At 41.1% G+C, this 27,268-nt stretch overlaps 5 protein-coding genes across 5 annotated transcripts; all 5 read left to right on the top strand.

The window, feature by feature from the left end:
• The first annotated feature begins 3,593 nt into the window (after positions 1 to 3,593).
• LOC309691103 (olfactory receptor 6F1-like) lies at positions 3,594 to 4,670 on the top strand. The gene has a single exon (XM_082508648.1). It carries the CDS (start codon positions 3,676 to 3,678, stop codon positions 4,618 to 4,620), a length of 945 nt encoding a protein of 314 aa, XP_082364774.1. The 5' UTR covers positions 3,594 to 3,675; the 3' UTR covers positions 4,621 to 4,670.
• A 4,317-nt stretch (positions 4,671 to 8,987) lies between these two features.
• Positions 8,988 to 10,013, top strand: LOC309691107 (olfactory receptor 6F1-like; the record flags this gene model as incomplete). Its single annotated transcript, XM_082508655.1, has 1 exon — positions 8,988 to 10,013. Exon 1 carries the CDS (start codon positions 9,069 to 9,071, stop codon positions 10,011 to 10,013), a length of 945 nt encoding a protein of 314 aa, XP_082364781.1. The 5' UTR covers positions 8,988 to 9,068.
• A 3,481-nt stretch (positions 10,014 to 13,494) lies between these two features.
• LOC309690445 (olfactory receptor 10Z1-like) lies at positions 13,495 to 24,224 on the top strand (the record flags this gene model as incomplete). Its single annotated transcript, XM_082507477.1, has 5 exons — positions 13,495 to 14,415; positions 18,677 to 18,860; positions 19,073 to 19,267; positions 19,317 to 19,577; positions 24,100 to 24,224. 5 exons carry the CDS (start codon positions 13,495 to 13,497, stop codon positions 24,222 to 24,224), a joined length of 1,686 nt encoding a protein of 561 aa, XP_082363603.1.
• On the top strand, positions 21,773 to 22,769 carry LOC309691108 (olfactory receptor 6F1-like; the record flags this gene model as incomplete). The annotated part of the gene is made up of 1 exon (XM_082508656.1): positions 21,773 to 22,769. Exon 1 carries the CDS (start codon positions 21,825 to 21,827, stop codon positions 22,767 to 22,769), a length of 945 nt encoding a protein of 314 aa, XP_082364782.1. The 5' UTR covers positions 21,773 to 21,824.
• A 1,798-nt stretch (positions 24,225 to 26,022) lies between the features above and the next one.
• On the top strand, positions 26,023 to 26,967 carry LOC309691101 (olfactory receptor 10Z1-like; the record flags this gene model as incomplete). The annotated part of the gene is made up of 1 exon (XM_082508647.1): positions 26,023 to 26,967. One exon carries the CDS (start codon positions 26,023 to 26,025, stop codon positions 26,965 to 26,967), a length of 945 nt encoding a protein of 314 aa, XP_082364773.1.
• Positions 26,968 to 27,268: the final 301 nt, after the last annotated feature.

Raw genomic sequence — 27,268 nt, 5'->3', positions numbered from 1 at the left:
CACCTGCGCAGCGCTAACATTTGCATTCTCTTTTCTACAGCATTACAGTTCTTCATGTGATTTGATGATGTGATTTCTAACAGAACAATTGGTGGATGTTTGTTTCTCTACTACAGGTTATGAGTTGGTGATGCTGTTACACTGTGTTGTTGGGAAAATGTTGAAAGTTACTTTGACGATGTGAATAATGTGAGAAATTTCCTGTGTTGAAACCAGTGTCATTCTTTTTACAGCAGGCTTAATTTTATGGCCTTTTACAGCACCTCTGGAATGTGGATGGCCGACGCCTGCCCACCACACGATCCATGTGTGTTGCTAATGTTTGTTTTTTCTTTAAGAGTGCATGTGGAGGATTCAGCAGAAGCGGACAAGTGACATGAGAAAAACAAATAAGGGATGCAGTGTTTATGGAATAGTTGAATATGGGCTCATTAGCCTGCCACTATTGAACTCATAGTGATAAAATGGGTGGAGTGACATTGTTTAAGGAAAGTCACAGATTAAATTATGGAATAAATTGGGATGATTCATGATTTGGGACAAATTATGGTAATAATAGTGATTTAATGATTGGAGAAAACCTGCACATGATACTTGTCTGTTATGCTGAGTACTTTATCACTCTTATGATCTATAGTTGGTTGCAAATGTGAAGTTTGATTTAACAGATTTGTCTTCCAGGTTATAGGCTCCAGGTGGAGCTGGGAATTAAACAAGCTTAACATGTGACCGCTGGTTAATGTTTTTACACAGGGTTACAGGTTGGAGTATGGCTGCTCCAAGTGGGAAACCCTGGAGATTGTTTTAGAGAGAATGTGCAACATTCTTGTGCATGTCTCATTGGGGAGTTGACACATGGTGAAAGCCATGAGGCAAGAGGAGTGTTATTTTTTCATCTGTAGATGTCGTGAGGTGCCATGACGAGAAGGAGTGGCTGAGAGGATCGTCCAAAAGATGGGAGCTGAGGCCAGGAGAGAGGCTTCAGGAGGATCAGAGATCATCTTCAGCACAGCAAACATCACACAGAGAGCTGTGCTGCTGAGCTTCCAGGAGATCAAGAGGAGACTTCCCACAGCAAGATTTTAAATAAAATGAAAGATTCAATGTTGACGCTGAGGAAGACAACTAAGGTGTATGACGTGCTCTGCCTTAAATCTTCAGCAGCGTTGGAACATGAGAACCTGAGGGATGGAGAGAGCGTGCCAAGCTCTAAAAGTGACAGCGCAGGGGAACTCCAGCGATGGAATTGTGATTCTGTGTGAGGCACAAATACTAGGAGACTGGGAAATAGTTGACACCACTTTTCCCAAGGATGAAGATCACCTAAAGTGTGTCACTTTGCCATGCAGATTTGATGCTCTGCAGAGAAGCCTTCTGTGAGGGAGAGATGTAAACAGACGAGCCTTTTATCTACATTTAATTTATGTCAACTTCTCTAGGCTGGTTGAGGCGGAATTGGAGAGAAACGGTAGTGTTAGGTGTGACTGTGGTTATTGTAACTATGATTTTTTTTTTATAAGTGAATTGCCCAGAGACAGACCTGAATCCATTCCAGCGACTCCAACGTCACAGGCCACGGTGAAGCAAACCAAACGTAGTGAAACAGGTAAATCAGATGAGTGTTTTGATTATTATGGCGGTATAGAGTTGGACTACGTTAAAGGGTCCACAATCTCGTATACATTTGATCTTTGTGCTGTCATTAAATGCAAGTGCTTGCTGAACAGTTGAGTCCAACATCTTTAATGGCAGTACAAAATCGGATGGCGTTAGATATGTTGTTGGGAGAAAAAGGGGGCGTTTGTGCGATGTTTGGGGATATGTATTGTACTTTCATTCCAAATAACACAGTTCCCGACGGCTCTGTGACCCGAGTTCTGGAAGGCCTAAAGATTTTGTCCACCGCAATGTATGAGCATTCGGGATTAGATGACCCGCTGGAAGCGTGGATGACCTCTGTCTTTGGGCAATGGAAAGATTTCATTATGTCAATTATGGTTTCTTTGTCTGTTTTTATTGCAGTATTAGTGACGTGTGGGTGTTGTGTGCTTTGTATCAGAGCCTTGTTCGTAAGACTCATCAATCGTGCTGTGGGAGAATCTGATACAAAGGCAGACACCATGATGCCACTTTTGGGAAATGGGGAGTCACAGTATGAAAACATTATGGTGAGAGATTTAGTTTAGTTTTATCTGCCATATGGCAGATAAAAAGGGGGATTTGTAGGAGTGTTTAGCTTATTTTAGAGTTTAGAAATGTGTTAACATAGAATGTAGAACTATTGTAGAGATACTGACACTGCCGTCAATATAATAAAGGCCTCACTGTGTCGTGAACTTAGGAGTAGATTGTAGGAGACCCCTCCCCCACTTCAACTGTGAAAGTAAAACAGAGAGGAGTTAATGCTGAGTGGAAATTCCCCAGAGAATGTTTGGGTGGGGGTCTCAACATTTGTAACTGGATAACTGTGGTCTGGAAGGGACATGGTTTTATGACCTAGGGAGTCACCTACACCCACAGTGTTTTAACTGTCACGCACACACATCCACATGCACACTCACTCATGTGCACTCAGACATCCACACGCACACTCACTCATGTGCACTCACACATACACACAGGTATGCGTACACAGTCACACACGAGCACTCACATAGACACGTGGGAACGCGCACATGTAGGCATTCATGTGCTCGTGCACATAGACAAAGACACAGAGTTTGCAGCACACCGTGGGGGGTTTTATGATAGGGTCGCCCCTACAAAACTGTGTTTCACAGACAAAGGAGTGAAGATTTCTTGCAGAGGGACACACGGGCCTCGTCTTCCCTTCTAGAAATGCATGCTTGAAGATGAATAAAGATGAATACAGGTTTTGTGAAATGACTACTGAGTTCCGGTGGCGTCTCTGGAAGTTTCGATTAATAAAAGAACCGGGGTAAAACTGATTTCATAACACTGGATGGACTGAACTGAAAACACACATGAGGAATGGACGGAATGACAAGACTGGGAACTGAGGGCTTAAATACACAGTGTGGAGTTGTGATATGATGTGATAACATTAGGTTGCTGCATTATAATTTGAATGTATAATATTGTTGTCAGGCCTCTGTGTAACTGTAGGAGAAAAATAGTTTGATAGAAACAGCATTAGAATAGAATAGAATAATCCTTTAATTGTCCCACAGGGGGAAATTTGGTTGTAACAGCAGCCAGAAAGACACATATAGAAACAAACAGGACACAGAACAGAAACATACACTCATCCCTGCTGGACAACATCTCCCACCCCATGCAGGAGACTGTGACAGCACTGAGCAGCTCCTTCAGTGGCAGGCTGCGGCACACACGGTGTGGGACGGAGAGATTTCGCAGGTCTTTCCTCCTCACTGCTGTCAGACTCCACAACAAAGACTTTAACTGATCAAACACACACATCCACACACACTGAGTGCAATACTCTTTTTCTGACAAAGTTGTATTTTTACTCAGTTGTATAAAGCATTTGCATTCTATTTCTATCCTATTGTATATTTTATTCTATTTATTGTACTGTATATAGTATTTTATTTTATTCTATAATTAATGGGAGGTGAAGAGGGACAGCAGACATTAGTCAGGTACAGACGCAGCAGCTCAGTGCTCTGTTATGTTGTTATTTTAAAAAGGTAGATGTGCCCTCTGATCATGGATAATCAGTCTAATGAAAGAAGTTTCATTCTGTCAGGATTTAATGAGACGATGAATTTCACAGTACCCCTCTTCTCAGTTACTTTACTGTATTACTGTGTGATTTTGTTCTTCAATATTTCTCTTGTGCTGCTCATTGTCTTTGATGAAAGCCTCCATGAACCTATGTACATTTTACTGAGTAGCCTTTGCATTAATGCCCTTTATGGAACCACAGGTTTCTACCCAAAATTCCTTTCAGATTTACTGTCGTCTTCTCACAGAATCTCCTATGAAGGGTGCCTTTTACAAGGTTTTGTCATGTATTCATTTGCTTGTTGTGATTTGTCTATTTTAACTGTCATGGCCTTTGACAGGTATCTGGCTATATGTCGACCTCTGCACTACCACTCTTTCATGACTAAGAGGAGGCTTTCACAGCTGGTGTGTTTCTCCTGGCTGACACCTTTCTGTGTTTTTGCCATTAATGTCCTGCTTACAGCAAGACTCAAGTTATGTGGTATAAAGATTCAGAGAGTCTTATGTCTAAACTGGTTAATTGTTCAACTTGCTTGTCCTGAAGCTGACACTTTTTCAAATAACATCAGTGCATATGTGATAATTGTCATTTATCTGTCTCATTGGCTTTTCATAATTTGGACTTACATATATATTATTAAAACATGTGTGAGGTCCAGAGAGGACAGAGTAAAGTTTACGCAGACCTGTGTGCCCCATCTGACTTCTGTGATCATAAATGCCACTGTACTGGCTTTTGATGCGATGTACTTGCGCTTTGGCTCCAGAGATTTATCCCAAAGCCTCAAAAACTTCATCGCTCTTGAATTTCTCATCATCCCTCCAGTTATGAATCCTCTCATGTATGGATTTAAACTCACCAAAATACGAAACAGAATCTTGAGTTTAATTTATTTGAAAGGGAAATGATTTCCATTAAGGTTAGATTTCCTTTTTTAAAATAATTCAAAAATATTCAAAACAGATGCAGCAATATAAATACAAGTCTTTCTGAAGGCACTTGATTCAGAAACATTTAGTCATGTTTGCCTTGTCTAAGGCAAACATATATTTGGACTAGACTAATTTTACTAATATTCTTTGTTATATTTGTCATAATATGACACATATTTGTCATATATGACATATTTGCTCAATCCAGCACGAATGTTAAATGAAAACAACATTTTTTTCATGTTTTTGACTAAGAATTTCATTTTAAAAAGGATTCTGCATGAGTTTTTAAGTACTGTTGTAAAATCCATCTATATACCATTCAGAAATCATCACAAATTGACTTTTCATTTCTTTGCCTTGCTGTGTCTTGATGTTCAAGGTATATTAGCTGATATATGTGCAAGTTGATTAAACAGGTTTATTTCAAAGTGTTTTAGGTTTAAAGTAAACAAAATATTGTATGAAATATTCTGTTGTAAAGGGCTGGTTAGTGCAGGCATCCCTGTGTGTTACATCTCAGTTTATCACAAAGGTCAGTTAACAATGCTTAATCTTTCTTTTTTTCAATAAACACGTTACATGTATAAATATAAGGATCAGTGTTATTAGGTTGTATTTTTTCAGTAGTATTTATGTATTTATATAGGGTTTTTTATTATTATTATTTTGGAAAAATAGTAATAGTAATTGAACTGTTACCTACTTTTATTTGGCATTTTTTTTGTTTTTAAATTTATATGTAAATTTCTGTCTGTACATTAATTAATGACACCATAATTCTGAATTTTTTAAATCTGATCAAATATCCCCATTGCTTGACATACTGTAGTATTTACTACTTTAAAAATTAAAGTTTTGTTTAGCATATCAAGCATAAAATTGTGCTGTTGTTTTTTGAAGTTTTTCAATCCCATAGCATAAAAAAAACAAAAACAAAAAACAATGCAATAATAGTATTTCAACAGTAACTCCCTTCTCTTCTACTCCTTCCTCGCCTTAACTAGGAAGGAGGCTCTCTCAGCTGGTGTGTTTCTCCTGGCTAACACCTTTCTGCCTTTTCTCCATCAATGTCCTGCTAACATCAAGACTCAAGTTGTGTGATGTAAACATTCAGAGAGTCTTGTATCTAAACTGGTTAATAATTAAACTTGCTTGTCCTGATGTTGACACCTTTAGAAAAAACATCAGTGCAAATGTAACACTTATTGTTTATCTGTGTCATTGGCTTTTTAGAATTTGGATTTGGATAAAATAACTTCAAAATTAAGAGTTTCTTGTTCACCAAATAAAAAAAGGGAAAAATAAAATTTCAAAAATGTACATTATTCTCTTGTACATGACAGCAAATGAAGGCATCATAACATTAACTATAAATGCACCAAGACAACCAAGTCTCAGTAAAAAGCATTATTGTTTACTTAAATTTGACCTTTAGACTATCAAAGATCTAAAGACAACTAACACATATTTTACCTTTTAAAAATGTATTATTATTGTTTTTTGTTTTTTACATTTTTTCAGATGTAAACTAAAATGCATTTCCACTTCTGGTTTTAGGTTTAATCCAGGTCATCTTATCGTTTGAACTTGAGGTGTCATAATGCCATATCTCTAACACGTTCCATTGAGATGTAAATTGGTCAATTTATTGTCATTTACAGTAAATAGGTTTTTGTTTCTCAAATAACAGACTCATATTTATATCCTTTTTTCAAGCATAAAATGTTTGAGTCTCATGAGTGACGTGTTTACTGTGGCTCAAAGTTTAGCCAGTTTTTCGGGTGCCTCTGTAGTCTCGCTCATTGTACACTTATATCACAAGGCTAATTCAGAAAATATAACTGACATGATGATGTCTATATTTAACAGAATATCAGTTTCACAGTTTGCAAATTAATTCAAAGACAGGGGAAGAAAGAAGTGATTGCTTAGTAGGTTATAGATTCATGCTGCTTTAAAACTACCTTCTTTCCACAGAGCTGCTGTTAAAAAATAAAGGCCTGACAGTACTATATACTAGAGATGGACCGATCCGATATTACGTATCGGTATCGGTCCGATACTGACCTAAATTACTGGATCGGATATCGGAGAAAAATAAAAAATGTAATCCGATCCATTAAATATCACGAAAGCACCTCACAAAACTTGCAACACGCCGTAACTCACCTCAGAACGTTAGCACGTCGGAGCAGTATGCATCACGTGATAGAGCGGCTGTGGCATGTGGGACCTGTCGGTGGTCTGGATAGCATGTGGAGCTTCGCTAGCAACCTGGCATTTCATCTCCGACAAAGTTATCCCCGAGAGAAGTAAAGCAAGTGTGTAAGTCCATCTCTGAATGTTCGTAAAGCATTCCTGCGTTAAGCTTAACGAGCGACTGCCTCTCGCTCTCCGGCTGCTACTTCAATCGTGAAACTGCTTAAATGATCAGCTGATCGGCTTTTCTGTCGCGAGTCCGTCTTTGTTTTTGGCCCACTTTGCACCAGAAAGAGGAAACCAGCGGCTGAACAACAGCAGCACGTTTAAGCTTGATAAGCTGTTGTTAGAATGTATTTAATATTACTTTCTACACCAGGATCTTTTTCTACGTAGCTGACGCTGGTAACTGTGCAGGGGCGGATCTAGCAAAGTTTAGCCAGGGGGGCCGATAGGGCATTAACTGGGAAAAGGGGGCACAAAGACATACTTTTCTTTCTTATTCTCATTTAAAATGTCTAGCTTTTAATAAATAATTATCTGACACACAAAGTTTTAATTTGATGTAAAATGAATAGAAGTCAATTACTGTATATAGTGACTATTAAGTCTAATATATATACCCTAGTAAGCTATAGTACTTTTTCCTTTGGGAAGGTACCATCTGTGCAGTCTGCAATTTTGTTGAAGAAAGATGTTGAATCTATTTAATATTTCTTGAAAAATAATTGATTTCTGTGCTTTTTTTTTCACACTGCATCAAATTAAGGTTGATTACGTCGATTAAGCATCATGAGGTGGAGTGTGAGGGGTGGTTCCCTATTTTTTATTTATTTATTTTTGTTGTTGCTGGGAGTTGGAACCCTATTAGTTAGGTTGCTTAATATTTACGCTAAGTACTCTTTAAAATACCAGAATAGGGAGGATGGTGTAGGTTTAAGTTTATTAGATTGATCAGTATTGCTGAACTATGAAATATTTTTTTTGTATACAGGTATAACAGAATAGCTTTAGTGTAGTTGTTGTTTTAAACTTGAGTATGAACTTGCAGACTTGCAAAATGCAGCAAGATATTTTAAAAAACAGTTTTGTTGATTAAAAAACACTATATCGGATTCATATCGGTATCGGCAGATATCCAAATTTATGATATCGGTATCGGTATCGGACATAAAAAAGTGGTATCGTGCCATCTCTACTATATACACAGCAAGTGTGTTTTTGTTTATGAGTTGGCACCACAGATTGTACAAGGTTCAGGGATGTTAGCACAGAATTCTGGGCCCTATGTATAAACAGTCTCTATATATGTGACACAATGTGATGCGTGGAAGGAAGAGAGGACTCAAACACAGGACTCGCAGGCTGGTGAAGGATGTGGATGATGTTTGTTGTGAAGCCAGGATGAACAGAACATGAGAAGACGGACTGACTATACCAATTGAATAAATGAATGAATGAGTGAGGGAGTGAGTGAATTAATAAATTAATGGTTGGCTGGCTGACTGGATGGACTGAACTGAAAACACACATGAGGAATGGACGGAATGACAAGACTGGGAACTGAGGGCTTAAATACACAGTGTGGAGTTGTGATATGATGTGATAACATTAGGTGGCTGCATTATAATGTGAATGTATAATATTGTTGTCAGGCCTCTGTGTAACTGTAGGAGAAAAATAGTTTGATAGAAACAGCATTAGAATAGAATAGAATAATCCTTTAATTGTCCCACAAGGGGAAATTTGGTTGTAACAGCAGCCAGAAAGACACATATAGAAACAAACAGGACACAGAACAGAAACATACACTTATCCCTGCTGGACAACCTCTCCCACCCCATGCAGGAGACTGTGACAGCACTGAGCAGCTCCTTCAGTGGCAGGCTGCGGCACACACGGTGTGGGACGGAGAGATTTCGCAGGTCTTTCCTCCTCACTGCTGTCAGACTCCACAACAAAGACTTTAACTGATCAAACACACACATCCACACACTCTGAGTGCAATACTCTTTTTCTGACAAAGTTGTATTTTTACTCAGTTGTATAAAGCATTTGCATTCTATTTCTATCCTATTGTATATTTTATTCTATTTATTGTACTGTATATAGTATTTTATTTTATTCTATAATTAATGGGAGGTGAAGAGGGACAGCAGACATTAGTCAGGTACAGACGCAGCAGCTCAGTGCTCTGTTATGTTGTTATTTTAAAAAGGTAGATGTGCCCTCTGATCATGGATAATCAGTCTAATGAAAGAAGTTTCATTCTGTCAGGATTTAATGAGATAATGAATTTCACAGTACCCCTCTTCTCAGTTACTTTACTGTATTACTGTGTGATTTTGTTCTTCAATATTTCTCTTGTGCTGCTCATTGTCTTGGATGAAAGCCTCCATGAACCTATGTACATTTTACTGAGCAGCTTCTGCATTAATGCACTTTATGGAACCACAGGTTTCTACCCAAAATTCCTTTCAGATTTACTGTCGTCTTCTCACAGAATCTCCTATGAAGGGTGCCTTTTACAAGGTTTTATCATGTATTCATTTGCTTGCTGTGATTTGTCTATTTTAACTGTCATGGCCTTTGACAGGTATCTGGCTATATGTCGACCTCTGCACTACCACTCTTTCATGACTAAGAGGAGGCTTTCACAGCTGGTGTGTTTCTCCTGGCTGACACCTTTCTGTGTTTTTGCCATTAATGTCCTGCTTACAGCAAGACTCAAGTTATGTGGTATAAAGATTCAGAGAGCCTTATGTCTAAACTGGTTAATTGTTCAACTTGCTTGTCCTGAAGCTGACACTTTTTCAAATAACATCAGTGCATATGTGATACTTGTCATTTATCTGTCTCATTGGCTTTTCATAATTTGGACTTACATATATATTATTAAAACATGTGTGAGGTCCAGAGAGGACAGAGTAAAGTTTACGCAGACCTGTGTGCCCCATCTGACTTCTGTGATCATAAATTTCACTGTACTGGCTTTTGATTCGATGTACTTGCGCTTTGGCTCCAGAGATTTACCCCAAAGCCTCAAAAACTTCATCGCTCTTGAATTTCTCATCATCCCTCCAGTTATGAATCCTCTCATGTATGGATTTAAACTCACCAAAATACGAAACAGAATCTTGAGTTTAATTTATTTGAAAAGGAAATGATTTGAATTCAAAAATATTCAAAACAGATGCAGCAATATAAATACAAGTCTTTCTGAAGGCACTTGATTCAGAAACATTTAGTCATGTTTGCCTTGTCTAAGGAAAAAGGATTCTGCATGAGTTTTTAAGTACTGTTGTAAAATTCATCTATATACCATTCAGAAATCATCACAAATTGATATTTCATTTCTTTGCCTTGCTGTGTCTTGATGTTCAAGGTATATTAGCTGATATATGTGCAAGTTGATTAAACAGGTTTATTTCAAAGTGTTTTAGGTTTAAAGTAAACAAAATATTGTATGAAATATTCTGTTGTAAAGGGCTGGTTAGTGCAGGAATCCCTGTGTGTTACATCTCAGTTTATCACAAAGGTCAGTTAACAACGCTTAATGGTTCTTTCTTTTTTTTCCCTATAAACACGTTCCATATATAAATATAAGGATCAGTGTTATTAGGTTGTATTTTTTCAGTAGTATTTATTTATTTATATATAAAAGGTTTTTTTTATTTTATTTTGGAAAAATAGTAATTGAACTGTTACCTACTTTTATTTTGCATTTTTTTTGTTTTTAAATTTATATGTAAATTTCTCTCTGTACATTAATTAATGACACCATAATTCTGTACTTTTTGAAATCTGATCATATATCCCCATTGCTTGACATACTGTAGTATTTACTACTTTAAGAATTAAAGTTTTGTTTAGCATATCAAGCATAAAATTGTGCTGTTGTTGTTTTTTGAAGTTTTTCAATCCCATAGCATAAAAAAAAAAACCCAACAAAAAACAATGCAATAATAGTATTTTAACAGTAACTCCCTTCTCTTCTACTCCTTCCTCGCCTTAACTAGGAAGGAGGCTCTCTCAGCTGGTGTGTTTCTCCAGGCTAACACCTTTCTGCTTTTTCTCCATCAATGTCCTGCTAACATCAAGTTGTGTGATATAAACATTCTGTCACGGCTGTCGAGGCGAGCCATGTGGTATTGACGGGAGAAAGGACCCAAATCGCAGGCAGTAGATGATAATGCTGGTGATGTTATATTTACACAGTGGTGAGATGACAAAACAGGCAAGAGGGAAGACAAAACTAAAGACCTAAACTGGGAAAGCTAAATGACAAACCTGAGAGGGTACCAGAATGGGGTGAGAGGCAGAGAGACACTGACGAGGGACAGGACACCGTGGACCACAGAGTAACGCAGACTGACACGGCGTAACGCAGACGAACCGGCAACAGGCAGGAGAACACACAGGGCTTAAATACACACACCAGTAATCAGGGGATGAGAGACAGAAGGGCAACACAGCTGGGAGAAATCAGAGCTGACGGGACAGAGGAAACGTAAACTGAACACACTCACATCAGACAGAGACCTTCACAATAAGACAGGAAACTCAGACACGGAACCAAACAAGACACAGAACTAAACAGACAGATTCGCAAACAGACGGGGTGACACCATAGACAGACAGACCGAATATAACACATAGAACTCGAACAATAATAATCATCATAATAATAAACTAAAAGCGCTGGGTCACCGACCCAGGACCATGACAGTACCCCCCCTCAAGGGCTGGCACCAGACAGCCCAACACAAGAAAACGAAAGAAAAACACAAAAACCGCCCAAAACAGAAAACAACCCGAACAGGGCGGGCAGCGGGGGTCCAGGAAGGAGGGCTCGAAACAAAACACCGAAGCACAAGAAAGCCCCAAAACAAAAGAGGAGTCCAAAAAAGAACAGTTCAGGGGGCCGGCCGTGCGGACGGCAACGGCGGCGACGTGGAAACAGTTCAGGGGGCCGGCCATGCGGACGGCAGCGGCGGCGATCCGGGGGCCGGGCTGCCGAAGGCAGCGGTGGCGACTCAGGCGAAAGGGGTCCAGGGGCCGGCCGTGCGGAAGGCAGCGGAAGGCAGCGGAAGGCAGCGGCGGCGATTCAGGCGAAGGGGGTCCAGGGGCCGGTCGTGCGGAAGGCAGCGGAAGGCAGCGGAAGGCAGCGGCGGCGATTCAGGCGAAGGGGGTCTGGGGGCCGCCCACGACGGAGATGACGCCCGACCAGTGGCCTGGAAGGCGGCCAATAAACCACAGAACCAGACGAGGCTGGACCAGGCGACGCCAAAGGCGAAGACACGGAGGCTGGGCCAGACGAGGATGAAGCAGCTGAAGCGGAGGCTGGGCCAGACGAAGGCGAAGCGGAGGCTGGGCCAGACGAGGATGAAGCAGCTGAAGCGGAGGATGAAGCCGGAGCTGGCGACGCTGACGATGCTCCTCGGGCCCCCCAGCTGACGAGGCAGGAGGCTGGACGGGCTCCTCGGGCCCTCCAGCTGACGAGGCAGGAGGTTGGATGGGCTCCTCGGGCCCTCCAGCAAGAACAGTCTCAGGACCAGTGGGCACAGGGACCTCTGGCAGGCACAGAAGAGAACCAGCAGGTGCACGGGCCCCTGGCAAGGACAGAACAGAACCAGCAGGCGCACGGGCCCCTGGCAGGGACAGAACAGAACCAGCAGGTGCACGGGCCCCTGGCAGGCACAGAACAGGACCAGCAGGCGCACGGGCCCCTGGCAGGCACAGAACAGAACCAGCAGGTGCACGGGCCTCTGGCAGGCACAGAACAGAACCAGCAGGTGCACAGGCCCCTGGCAGGGACAGAACAGAACCAGCAGGCACACGGGCCCCTGGCAGGCACAGAACAGGACCAGCAGGCGCATGGGCCTCTGGCAGGCACATAGCAGGCTGCAGCTGCACAGAGCATTGACTCTGCTCAGGCAGCAACAGCCGGGTGCAGTCCTCAGCTGGCTTCTTAACCTCCAGGGGTCCAGAGTCAGCTGGGGGCTGAAACCCAGTGTGGAGTTGTGATATGATGTGATAACATTAGGTGGCTGCATTATAATGTGAATGTATAATATTGTTGTCAGGCCTCTGTGTAACTGTAGGAGAAAAATAGTTTGATAGAAACAGCATTAGAATAGAATAATCCTTTAATTGTCCCACAGGGGGAAATTTGGTTGTAACAGCAGCCAGAAAGACACATATAGAAACAAACAGGACACAGAACAAAAACATACACTCATCCCTGTTGGACAACATCTCCCACCCCATGCAGGAGACTGTGACAGCACTGAGCAGCTCCTTCAGTGGCAGGCTGCGGCACACACGGTGTGGGACGGAGAGATTTCGCAGGTCTTTCCTCCTCACTGCTGTCAGGCTCCACAACAAAGACTTTAACTGATCAAACACACACATTCACACACTCTGAGTGCAATACTCTTTTTCTGACAAAGTTGTATTTTTACTCAGTTGTATAAAGCATTTGCATTCTATTTCTATCCTATTGTATATTTTATTCTATTTATTGTACTGTATATAGTATTTTATTTTATTCTATAATTAATGGGAGGTGAAGAGGGACAGCAGACATTAGTCAGGTACAGACGCAGCAGCTCAGTGCTCTGTTATGTTGTTATTTTAAAAAGGTAGATGTGCCCTCTGATCATGGATAATCAGTCTAATGAAAGAAGTTTTATTCTGTCAGGATTTAATGAGACGATGAATTTCAGAGTACCCCTCTTCTCAGTTACTTTACTGTATTACTGTGTGATTTTGTTCTTCAATATTTCTCTTGTGCTGCTCATTGTCTTGGATGAAAGCCTCCATGAACCTATGTACATTTTCCTGAGTAGCCTTTGCATTAATGCCCTTTATGGAACCACAGGTTTCTACCCCAAATTCCTTTCAGATTTACTGTCGTCTTCTCACAGAATCTCCTATGAAGGGTGCCTTTTACAAGCTTTTATCATGTATTCATTTGCTTGCTGTAATTTGTCTATTTTAACTGTCATGGCCTTTGACAGGTATCTGGCTATATGTCGACCTCTGCACTACCACTCTTTCATGACTAAGAGGAGGCTTTCACAGCTGGTGTGTTTCTCCTGGCTGACACCTTTCTGCATTTTTGCCATCAATGTAGTGCTTACAGCAAGACTCAAGTTATGTGGTATAAAGATTCAGAGAGTCTTATGTCTAAACTGGTTAATTGTTAAACTTGCTTGTCCTGAAGCTGACACTTTTTCAAATAACATAAGTGCATATGTGATACTTGTCGTTTATCTGTCTCATTGGCTTTTCATAATTTGGACTTACATATACCTTATTAAAACATGTGTGAGGTCCAGAGAGGACAGAGTAAAGTTTACGCAGACCTGTGTGCCCCATCTGACTTCTGTGATCATAAATGTCACTGTAATGGCTTTTGATTCGATGTACTTGCGCTTTGGCTCCAGAGATTTATCCCAAAGCCTCCAAAACTTCATCGCTCTTGAATTTCTCATCATCACTCCAGTTACGAATCCTCTCATGTATGGATTTAAACTCACCAAAATACGAAACAGAATCTTGAGTTTAATTCATTTGAAAGGGAAATGATTTCCATTAAGGTTTGATTTCCTTATTTAAAATAATTCAAAAATATTCAAAACAGATGCAGCAATATAAATACAAGTCTTTCTGAAGGCACTTGATTCAGAAACATTTAGTCATGTTTGCCTTGTCTAAGGCAAACATATATTTGGACTAGACTAATTTTACTAATATTCTTTGTTACATTTGTCATAATATGACATATATTTGTCATATATGTCATATTTGCTCGATCCAGCACGAACGTTAAATGAAAACAACATTTTTTTTCATGTTTTTGACTAAGAATTTGATTTTAAAAAGGATTCTGCATGAGTTTTTAAGTACTGTTGTAAAATTCATCTATATACCATTCAGAAATCATCACAAATTGATATTTCATTTCTTTGCCTTGCTGTGTCTTCATGTTCAAGGTATATTAGCTGATATATGTGCAAGTTGATTAAACAGGTTTATTTCAAAGTGTTTTAGGTTTAAAGTAAACAAAATATTGTATGAAATATTCTGTTGTAAATGGCTGGTTAGTGCAGGCATCCCTGTGTGTTATATCTCAGTTTATCACAAAGATCTGTTAACAATGCTTAATGTTTCTTTTTTTTTCAATAAACATGTTGCATGTATAAATATAAGGATCAGTGTTATTAGTTTGTATTTATTTTTTCAGTAGTATGTATTTATTTATATAGAGTTTTTATTATTATTATTTTGGAAAAATAGTAATAGTAATTGAACTGTTACCTACTTTTATTTGGCTTTTTTTCTTAATTTATATGTAAATTTCTCTCTGTACATTAATTAATGACACCATAATTCTGTACTTTTTGAAATCTGATCATATATCCCCATTGCTTGACATACTGTAGTATTTATCCATTCATCCATCCATCTTCATCCGCTTTATCCGAGGCCGGGTCGCGGGGGCAGCAGCCTAAGTAAAGAGGCCCAGACCTCTCTCTCCCCAGCCACGTCCTCCAGCTTATCCGGGGGAACACCAAGGCGTTCCCAGGCCAGCTGAGAGATATAATCTCTCCAGCGTGTCCTGGGTCTGCCTCGGGGCCTCCTCCCGGTGTCATATGCCCGGAACACCCCAATCCGTCTGTCGATCTCCGGCTCCCTTCTCCCATCACTCGCGAACAAGACCCCGAGATACTTGAACTCCTCCACTTGGGGCAGGAACTCATCCCCGACCCGGAGTGGGCACTCCACCCTTTTCCGGCTGAGAACCATGGCCTCAGATTTGGAGGTGCTGATCCTCATTCCCGCTGCTTCACACTCAGCTGCGAACCATTCCAGTGCGAGCTGGAGGCCATCACCCGATGAAGCCAACAGAACCACATCATCTGCAAAAATCAGAGATGAGATTCTGAGGCCACCAAAGCGAAAGCCCTCCGCCACTTGGCTGCGCCTAGAAATCCTGTCCATAAAAATTATGAACAGAACCGGAGACAAAGGGCAGCCCTGGCGGAGCCCATCACCCACCGGGAACGAGTCCGACTTATTGCCGGCAATGCGAACCAAGCTCTTACAACGGTTGTATAGGGATCGAATGGCCCGTAGCAATGGGCCAGACACCCCATACTCCCGCAACACCTCCCACAGGACACCCCGAGGAACACGGTCGAATGCCTTCTCCAAGTCCACAAAACACATGTAGACTGGTTGGGCAAACTGTCATCACATTGACCTTTCTATTTTTATAGGTTGAGTTCATTTTATACATAATGCATAAATGTGCTTGGTTAGAGTTGATGTTCCATTCTAGAAGGTTTTAAGCTTCACTGGTGAAAGTGTCCAGATGATACATGCTGAGGGGAGATGAGAACATAGCAGGTTAATTGCATGCACGCTTACGATACACATATTAATCTAGTAGCAGGTCTGAGCGAAGGCCTAAGCGTCTTCTGCTTCAGTTTGAGACTGGCTGCAAAGTACTCTACTTAGTGATTAATGACGAGGGTCCATTATTAGCTCTCAGAGATGCTAAGACCTGAAGTTATTACCTTAAAAGGCAAGTAATGTAGAAAGGAGAAGTTATATGTCGGTGTAAGGTTATATGTACGTGATGTACCCTTGTCTGCACGAGTTGAACTTTTGCCCATCTGTCACCATGTATTTTTGAACTGTATTGACGTAGGTGTGATATTTTGTCCTATAAAACCAGAACCCAATGTATTCTTGTCAGAGCAACCCATTCCGTATGCTGACGGTTGGTTGTTCTCCTGTGATAATAAAACTCATCGTTTGATTGCACTTTTCCGGAGCCTCCGTAGTTTGTTGTCTGGTCTAAAGTTGATCGATCTCGCAGCAGTTGGAACACACCCTCCGGTCCCCCTTCTTAAAGATGGGGACCACCACCCCGGTCTGCCAGTCCACAGATACTGCCCCTGATCTCCATGCAACATTGCAGAGGCGTGTCAACCAGGACAGCCCTACAATATCCAGAGCCTTCAGGAACTCGGGGCGGACCTCATCAACACCAGGGGCTCTGCCACCAAGGAGTTGTTTAACTGCCTCAGTGACCTCACCCCCGGAAATTGGCAGGTCATTCCCCTCATCCCCAGACTCTGCTTCCTCCTCGGAAGACGTGTCAGTGGGATTAAGGAGGTCATCAAAGTATTCCTTCCACCGCCTGACAATTTTCTCAGTCGACGTCAGCAGCGCTCTGCCAGCACTATACACAGTGCAGGTAGAGCACCGCTTTCCCCTCCTGAGACGCCTGACAGTTTTCCAGAATCTCTTCGAGGCAGTCCGAAAGTCTTTTTCCATGGCCTCTCCGAACTCCTCCCACACCCGAGTTTTTGCTTCAGCCACTGCCCGAGCCGCATTCCGCTTGGCCTGTCGATACCTGTCGGCTGCCTCCGGAGTCCCACAGGCTAACCAAGCCCAATAGGACTCCTTCTTCAGCCTGGTGGCTCCCTTCACCTCTGGTCTCCACCATTTGGTTCGGGGATTACCACCACGGCAGGCACCAACCACCCTGCGGCCGCAGCTCAATGCAGCAGCTTCGGCAATGGAGACGCTGAACATGGTCCATTCGGACTCAATGTCCCCAGTCTCCCTCGGAATGCTGTTGAAGCTCTGCCGGAGGTGTGCGTTGAAGATCTCGCGGACTGGGGCCTCTGCTAGACGTTCCCAGCACACCCTCACTACGCGTTTAGGTGCACCAGGTCTGTCCAGCATCCTCCCCCGCCACCTGATCCAACTCACCACCAGGTGGTGATCAGTTGACAGCTCAGCCCCTCTCTTTACCCAAGTGTCCAGAACATATGGTCGCAGGTCTGATGATACGATTACAAAATCGATCATCGACCTACGGCCTAGAGCGTCCTGGTGCCACGTGCACTTATGGACACAGGGTGTTCGTTATGGCCAAACTGTGATTAGCACAGAAGTCCAATAACAAAACACCGCTCGGGTTCAGATCAGGGAGGCCGTTCCTCCCAATCACGCCCCTCCAGGTCTCGCTGTCGTTACCCACATGAGCATTGAAGTCTCCCAGCAGGACAACAGAGTCTCCAGGTGGAGCACCTTCCAGCACCCCCCCAGGGACTCTAAGAAGGCTGGGTACTCTGAACTTCCACTCAGCGCATAAGCGCAGATGACAGTCAGGACCCATTCTCCAACCCTAAGGCGCAGGGAACAAAACCTCTCGTCCACCGGGAAAAACCCCAACGTACCGGCAGCAAGCCGAGGGGATATTAGAATACCCACCCCAGCCCGTCGCCTCTCACCAGGGGCAACTCCAGACTGAGACAGAGTCCAGCCCCTCTCCAGGAGACTGGTTCCAGAGCCCAAGCCATGCGTAGAGGTGAGCCCAACTATATCTAGCCGGTACCTCTCAACCTCACGCACTAACTCAGGCTCCTTCCCCACCAGAGAGGTGACATTCCATGTCCCTATTGCCAGTCTTGGCAGCCGGTGGTCAGTCCGCCAGGGCCTCCGCTCCTGGTCGCCACCCGGCACACAATGCACCCGAACCCTATGGCGCCTCCTGCGGGTGGTGGGCCTGCGGGAGGATGGGCCCATGTCTCCTTTTCGGGCTGTGCCCGGCCGGGCCCCATGGACTAAGGCCTGGCCACCAGATGCTCGCCCTCGGGCACCCGTTATCGACTCTGCTTCTAGATTAATTAACCAGTGGTTAGAGCATGAGGGAGAAGCCTCTCTTTACACTGTGGAAGCCAACCTACAATACCTTATTTCCGGTTATCCCTGGCTATTGGACTCTCTGCATCCGCTCGTGCAGAATTTCGTTCTCCACGAGCTTCACCTACACCCCCCCGCCGCTACCGCTTGCCTGCTCGCTTCAACGGAGGACGTGCCGTCCGAATCGCCGGACGAGGGATTACCCGGCCTGTCGGAGCCATCTCCAAGAAAGAAGCGACGTTTGCGCCGTCGGCGTGGCACCCCACAGCCGGATGTCGGGACATGTAAGCAATCGGCTGTGGTGAGTGAAAGGAAAGCTTTTTCTGCTGCGTCAGACTCTGTGACTGTGTTTTCTGGAGCTATTTTTTGTGTTTCTACTGAGGATAACAATGATTTCTCACCCATGGCCATAGCTTGTAAGACTGCCTGTTCTGAACCCTCGTTCCATGTTTATGACCGTGTCCGCTCCATTGTCTCATCCTCACTTCCATCCCAGTCAAATGCCACGCTGCCCTCAGTTCAGTCAGTTCAGTCAGCAGCCGTGATGCCCTCAGTTCAGTCAGCAGCCGCGCTGCCCTCAGTTCAGTCAGCAGCCGCGCTGCCCTCAATTTAGTCAGCAGCCGCGCTGCCCTCAGTTCAGTCAGCCACTCCACCACTTATTACAACTCCACTACAATCGTCTCCGCTACCTGTAGGTCAGTCTGTAGCCGCTTCGCTGCCTATTGCACTGTCCCCACCAGTTCAGCTGTCTGCCCGCTCATTTACTCAGCCACCATCCTCACTGTCTCATTCAAAGCAGGGAACACACTTCACCAGAATATCTGCTGGTTCTCTTAAGCTGGCCATGTCAGAGACAGTTGCTTCCTCTAGGGCCTCCCCAGAGGCTGGGTGTCAGTCACCAGCCAACTCTGGACCCCTAGAGGTCAAGACGCCAGCGCCAGCAGCCTCACCGGAGAACTCACCAGAACAGTGTCAGCTCTCAGCACCCCCTGAGAGCTCAAGTGAGTTCACCCGTCCGCCTCCGTCCTCTGCTGAGTGTATTGGGGAACACTTTCAGCCCTCTGAGGACTGCTTAGTCCCAGCCAGGGTCCACACTGGCAGAGGTCTCTGTACCTGCTGCTTCAGTGTCTGTTTCCACTGGAGGGCCAGAGGAGCCCGTCCAGTCTCAAGCCATGTTAGCTGGGGGTTCAGGTGAACCCAGCCAGCCTCAAGTGTCGTCTGCTGGAAGGCCCGAGTCACCCGTCCAGCCTCAAGTGTCGTCTGCTGGAGGGCCCGAGTCGCCCGTCCAGCCTCAAGTGTCGTCTGCTACACAGCAAATTCAAAAGTGTTAAATGTTTTGGTGTTAATAGTCTTCTTGCAAAAGTAGAGTTAATTTTACTCTAAGCAGAGTCACATTCTTTTAATGTAACTCTGAGGTGTAAAATGATAGTAGTTAAAATCGAGTGTTAAAAATGAGTGTTTCTCTGTCAAATCTGGGGGTGTTACAATGGAAACATTAACTCCTGACCTCTTAACTCTGAACTCCGACAGGGGCTATGACACCAACAGAGTAAATTCACAGACTCCGCCTCCAGCACGGCTCCAGTCGAAGCTGAAGTGAAGCCGTTTCAGAACATTTTGCTCTACATATTTGAGTTGTTTGCCATGCTTGGTAAGTCATTTTTTTCAAAGATTGTTTCAATTATTATTATGAGCTTTTACTTCTGTGGCTCTTTGGAGTTGAGACAAAGCTGTGTGAAAGGCATTAGCCGTGTTGCTCGCTGATAGCATAATATTCTGTTTTAGCTAGCTGAAAGGTATTGTTTGTGGGCAAATACCACAGCCTTGAAAAAAGCTTGCATGTGAATTTTCAGTCAAACCTTTGGTCAAATACACCTAAAACAATGTCTAGAATGTGAAATGTTAGTATAATGGTGCTACTTGAAGTCTGACAACGATCGCCCATAAAAAAAAACGAGCAAACAGCAGTAGCAGACGTCCTGACTGGATTCTACGTTAGCATTTAGATCCCTCCAGAGTTTTGTGCACACGGTTTAGATAAAAATGAAAAAGGTTGAGGTTTTACATTTAGTTCAGTATTACCTGTTGCCTGCGTCCTTGTCCTTTGGGAAAATACTTTACACAAGTAATGGCTCAAAAAGGATTCCTTTTTTTTTTTCTTTTTTTTTTTACTGTGCTGCAATTGTTTACTGGATTATTTGTGCCATTAATTAGTGTCAACTAATTTTTATTCAATCTCCGCACAGGATATGCTTGTGAAGATGGAATATGGGGGAGAGCAGAAGTGCGTTGAAGTTCCACAAAGGGATGAATGAAGGACATGCATATTGTATTGAAGAAATAAGTGATGAGAATGCTGTTATTTGCATTTACCAGCTCACCTATGTCAGACCTTTTGATAAACACAATTCTAATGAAAGTGAGAACATGTACACTGAACACAGTTCAGAATAAATGTTTTTCAAAAACCATTGCGTCTTTTTAGTAAATGTTTATTTCCAAAAGAAATTTCTAGAAGTTCAGAACAGTAAAATTCCCGCTTTTTAGAATGAATTAGAAGATAACTCTTACGTAGTTAAACTAAAATACTCTTGAGAGTTAATATATAAACTCTTAACACCAAGTGTTAAATTATCAACTCCAGACAGATTTGGTGTTTAACACTAAATCAGAGTTAACGTACCAACTCTCCAAAAAGAGTTAAATTAACACTCTCTGGTGTGGACCCATATAGACACTTTAATAGTGTTGAAATCAAATCCGACAGTGTTAATTTGGACATGCTGGATTTGCTGTGTAGAGGGCCCGAGTCGCCCGTCCAGCCTCAAGTGTCGTCTGCTAGAGGGCCCGAGTTGCCCGTCCAGCCTCATCCAAGTGAGATGAGAGAAATGTTTCATTCATCCAACTGACAAAACATTTCTCCCACTGAAAACGCAACGTCCAGATGAACAGAATCTACTTTTGGAGATTTACTTACCTGGACGATTGAGCATGCATGAAGACGATATTATATTATATTATATTATATTATATTATATTATATTATATTATATTAACTTGTGCCATCATCAATTTTATAACTTTTTTGCCCTTCAATCAACAGAGGTCAAATTCCCAGGTGTGTGTTTGTTGTTGAGCCAAAGGCAGCATTTAAGGGAAGGTGACGAGGGAGAACAGATACTGTTACGGATCTAGATACAGCAGCTCTGTGCTCTGTACACTTACATATTGTTACACAAAGAAGGTAGATGTGTTCTCTGATCATGGATAATGTGTCTATTGTAAGAATTTTTATTTTGTCAGGATTTAATGAGACAATGAATTACAGAGTACCACTCTTGTTAACCACCTTACTGTATTATTGTGTGATTTTATTTATCAATATTTCTCTTGTGCTGCTCATTGTCTTGGATGAAAGCCTCCATGAACCTATGTACATTTTACTGAGCAGCTTCTGCATAAATGCACTTTATGGGACCACAGGTTTCTACCCAAAATTCCTTTCAGATTTACTGTCGTCTTCTCACAGAATCTCCTATGAAGGGTGCCTTTTACAAGCTTTTATCATGTATTCATTTGCTTGCTGTGATTTGTCTATTTTAGCTGTCATGGCCTTTGACAGGTATCTGGCAATATGTCGACCTCTGCACTACCACTCTTTCATGACTAAGAGGAGGCTTTCACAGTTGGTGTGTTTCTCCTGGCTGACACCTTTCTGTGTTTTTGCCATCAATGTAGTGCTTACAGCAAGACTCAAGTTATGTGGTATAAAGATTCAGAGAGCCTTATGTCTAAACTGGTTAATTGTTCAACTTGCTTGTCCTGAAGCTGACACTTTTTCAAATAACATCAGTGCATATGTGATACTTGTCATTAATGTGTCTCATTGGCTTTTCATAATTTGGACTTACATATATCTTATTAAAACATGTGTGAGGTCCAGAGAGGACAGAGTAAAGTTTATGCAGACCTGTGTGCCCCATCTGACTTCTGTGATCATAAATTTCACTGTAATGGTTTTTGATTCGATGTACTTGCGCTTTGGCTCCAGAGATTTACCCCAAAGCCTCCAAAACTTCATCACTCTTGAATTTCTCATCATCCCTCCAGTTATGAATCCTCTCATGTATGGATTTAAACTCACCAAAATACGACACAGAATCTTGAGTTTAATTTATTTGAAAGGGAAATGATTTCCATTAAGGTTAGATTTCCTTATTTAAAATAATTCAAAAATATTCAAAACTTGTCTAAGGCAAACATATATTTGGACTAGACTAATTTTACTAATATTCTTTGTTATATTTGTCATAATAGGACACATATTTGTCATATATGTCATATTTGCTCAATCCAGCACGAACATTAAATGAAAACAACATTTTTTTCATGTTTTTGACTAAGAATTTCATTTTAAAAAGGATTCTGCATGAGTTTTTAAGTACTGTTGTAAAATTCATCTATATACCATTCAGAAATCATCACAAATTGACATTTCATCTCCTTGCCTTGCTGTGTCTTCATGTTCAAGGTATATTAGCTGATATATGTGCAAGTTGATTAAACAGGTTTATTTCAAAGTGTTTTAGGTTTAAAGTAAACAAAATATTGTATGAAATATTCTGTTGTAAAGGGCTGGTTAGTGCAGGCATCCCTGTGTGTTACATCTCAGTTTATCACAAAGGTCAGTTAACAATGCTTAATGTTTTTTTTTTCCTATAAACACGTTACATGTATAAATATAAGGATCAGTGTTATTAGGCTGTATTTTTTCAGTAGTATTTATTTATTTATATATATAGTTTTTTTTTATTATTATTATGGAAAAATAGTAATAGTAATTGAACTGTTACCTACTTTTATTTGGCATTTTTTTTGTTTTTAAATTTATATGTAAATTTCTCTCTGTACATTAATTAATGACACCATAATTCTGTACTTTTTGAAATCTGATCATATATCCCCATTGCTTGACATACTTTAGTACTTACTACTTTAAAAATTAAAGTTTTGTTTAGCATATCAAGCATAAAATTGTGCTGTTGTTGTTTGAAGTTTTTCAATCCCATAGCATAAAATTAAAAAATAAAAAAAACAACAAAAAACAATTCAATAATAGTATTTTAACAGTAACTCCCTTCTCTTCTACTCCTTCCTCGCCTTAACTAGGAAGGAGGCTCTCTCAGCTGGTGTGTTTCTCCAGGCTAACGCCCTTCTGCCTTTTTTCCATCAATGTCCTGCTAACATCAAGACTCAAGTTGTGTGATATAAACATTCAGAGAGTCTTGTATCTAAACTGGTTAATAATTAAACTTGCTTGTCCTGATGTTGACATCTTTAGAAAAAACATCAGTGCAAATGTAACACTTATTGTTTATCTGTGTCATTGGCTTTTTAGAATTTGGATTTACATATATCTTATTAAAACACGTGTGAGGTCCAGAGAGGACAGGTTAAAGTTTACGTAGACCTGTGTGCCCCACCTGATCTCTTTGATGACTTTCCTGTTTTTTCTTGATCCAGTGTACATGATATCTGGCTCTACACGTTTACCTCAAAGCCTCCGAAACTTCATCACTATTGAATTTCTCATCATCCCTCCAGTTATGAATCCTCTCATATATGGATTTAAACTCACCAAAATATGAAACAGGATATTGGGTTTATTTTATTTTAAAAGAACTTCGAAATTAAGAGCTCCTTGTTCACCAAATAAAAATAGAGCAAAATAAAATTTCAAAAATGTACATTATTCTCTTGTACATGACAGCAAATGAAGGCCTCATAACATTAACTATAAATGCACCAAGACAACCAAGTCTCAATAAAAAGCATTATTGTTTACTTAAATTTGACCTTTAGACTATCAAAGATCTAAAGACAGCTAACACATATTTTACCTTTTGAAAATTTATTATTATTGTTTCTTGTTTTTACATTTTTTCAGATGTAAACTAAAATGCATTTCCACTTCTGGTTTTAGGTTTAATCCAGGTCATCTTATCGTTTGAACTTAAGGTGTCATAATGCCATATCTCTAACACGTTCCATTAAGATGTAAATTGGTCAATTTATTGTCATTTACAGTAAATAGGTTTATGTTTCTCAAATAACAGACTCATATTTATATCCTTTTTTCAAGCATAAAATGTTTGAGTCTCAAGAGTGACGTGTTTACTGTGGCTCAAAGTTTAGCCAGTTTTTCGGGTGCCTCTGTAGTCTCGCTCATTGTACACTTATATCACAAGGCTAATTCAGAAAATATAACTGACATGATGATGTCTATATTTAAGAGAATATCAGTTTCACAGTTTGCAAATTAATTCAAAGACAGGAGAAGAAAGAAGTGATTGCTTAGTAGGTTATAGATTCATGCTGCTTTAAAACTACCTTCTTTCCACAGAGCTGCTGTTAAAAAATAAAGGCCTGACAGTACTATATACACAGCAAGTGTGTTTTTGTTTATGAGTTGGCACCACAGATTGTACAAGGTTCATGTTAGCACAGAATTCTGGGCCCTATGTATAAACAGTCTCTATATATGTGACACAATGTGATGTGTGGAAGGAAGAGAGGACTCAAACACAGGACTCGCAGGCTGGTGAAGGATGTGGATGATGTTTGTTGTGAAGCCAGGATGAACAGAACATGAGAAGACGGACTGACTATACCAATTGAATAAATGAATGAATGAGTGAGGAAGTGAGTGAATTAATAAATTAATTCTGACTGGATGGACTGAACTGAAAACACACATGAGGAATGGACGGAATGACAAGACTGGGAACTGAGGGCTTAGATACACAGTGTGGAGTTGTGATATGATGTGATAACATTAGGTGGCTGCATTATAATGTGAATGTATAATATTGTTGTCAGGCCTCTGTGTAACTGTAGGAGAAAAATAGTTTGATAGAAACAGCATTAGAATAGAATAGAATAATCCTTTAATTGTCCCACAAGGGGAAATTTGCTTGTAACAGCAGCCAGAAAGACACATATAGAAACAAACAGGACACAGAACAGAAACATACACTCATCCCTGTTGGACAACATCTCCCACCCCATGCAGGAGACTGTGACAGCACTGAGCAGCTCCTTCAGTGGCAGGCTGCGGCACACACGGTGTGGGACGGAGAGATTTCGCAGGTCTTTCCTCCTCACTGCTGTCAGACTCCACAACAAAGACTTTAACTGATCAAACACACACATCCACACACACTGAGTGCAATACTCTTTTTCTGACAAAGTTGTATTTTTACTCAGTTGTATAAAGCATTTGCATTCTATTTCTATCCTATTGTATATTTTATTCTATTTATTGTACTGTATATAGTATTTTATTTTATTCTATAATTAATGGGAGGTGAAGAGGGACAGCAGACATTAGTCAGGTACAGACGCAGCAGCTCAGTGCTCTGTTATGTTGTTATTTTAAAAAGGTAGATGTGCCCTCTGATCATGGATAATCAGTCTAATGAAAGAAGTTTCATTCTGTCAGGATTTAATGAGACGATGAATTTCAGAGTACCCCTCTTCTCAGTTACTTTACTGTATTACTGTGTGATTTTGTTCTTCAATATTTCTCTTGTGCTGCTCATTGTCTTGGATGAAAGCCTCCATGAACCTATGTACATTTTACTGAGTAGCCTTTGCATTAATGCACTTTATGGAACCACAGGTTTCTACCCCAAATTCCTTTCAGATTTACTGTCGTCTTCTCACAGAATCTCCTATGAAGGGTGCCTTTTACAAGCTTTTATCATGTATTCATGTGTGTGCTGTAATTTGTCTGTTGTAGCTGTCATGGCCTTTGACAGGTATCTGGCTATATGTCGACCTCTGCACTACCACTCTTTCATGACTAAGAGGAGGCTTTCACAGCTGGTGTGTTTCTCCTGGCTGACACCTTTCTGCATTTTTGCCATCAATGTCCTGCTTACAGCAAGACTCAAGTTATGTGGTATAAAGATTCAGAGAGTCTTATGTCTAAACTGGTTAATTGTTAAACTTGCTTGTCCTGAAGCTGACACTTTTTCAAATAACATAAGTGCATATGTGATACTTGTCATTATTGTGTCTCATTGGCTTTTCATAATTTGGACTTACTTATATCTTATTAAAACATGTGTGAGGTCCAGAGAGGACAGAGTAAAGTTTATGCAGACCTGTGTGCCCCATCTGACTTCTGTGATCATAAATTTCACTGTAATGGCTTTTGATGCGATGTACTTGCGCTTTGGCTCCAGAGATTTATCCCAAAGCCTCCAAAACTTCATCACTCTTGAATTTGTCATCATCCGTCCAGTTATGAATCCTCTCATGTATGGATTTAAACTCACCAAAATACGAAACAGAATCTTGAGTTTAATTTATTTGAAAGGGAAATGATTTCCATTAAGGTTAGATTTCCTTATTTAAAATAATTCAAAAATATTCAAAACAGATGCAGCAATATAAATACAAGTCTTTCTGAAGGCACTTGATTCAGAAACATTTAGTCATGTTTGCCTTGTCTAAGGCAAACATATATTTGGACTAGACTAATTTTACTAATATTCTTTGTTATATTTGTCATAATATGACACATATTTGTCATATATGTCATATTTGTTCAATCCAGCACGAACGTTAAATGAAAACAACATTGTTTTTCATGTTTTTGACTAAGAATTTCATTTTAAAAAGGATT

This window comes from Aulonocara stuartgranti (assembly GCF_965226115.1).
Source record: "Aulonocara stuartgranti genome assembly, chromosome: 16".
In the NCBI taxonomy this organism is placed as follows: Eukaryota; Metazoa; Chordata; class Actinopteri; order Cichliformes; family Cichlidae; genus Aulonocara; species Aulonocara stuartgranti.
The sequence above is the reverse complement of the archived record's forward strand: the minus strand, read 5'-3'. Positions and strand labels throughout refer to the sequence as shown.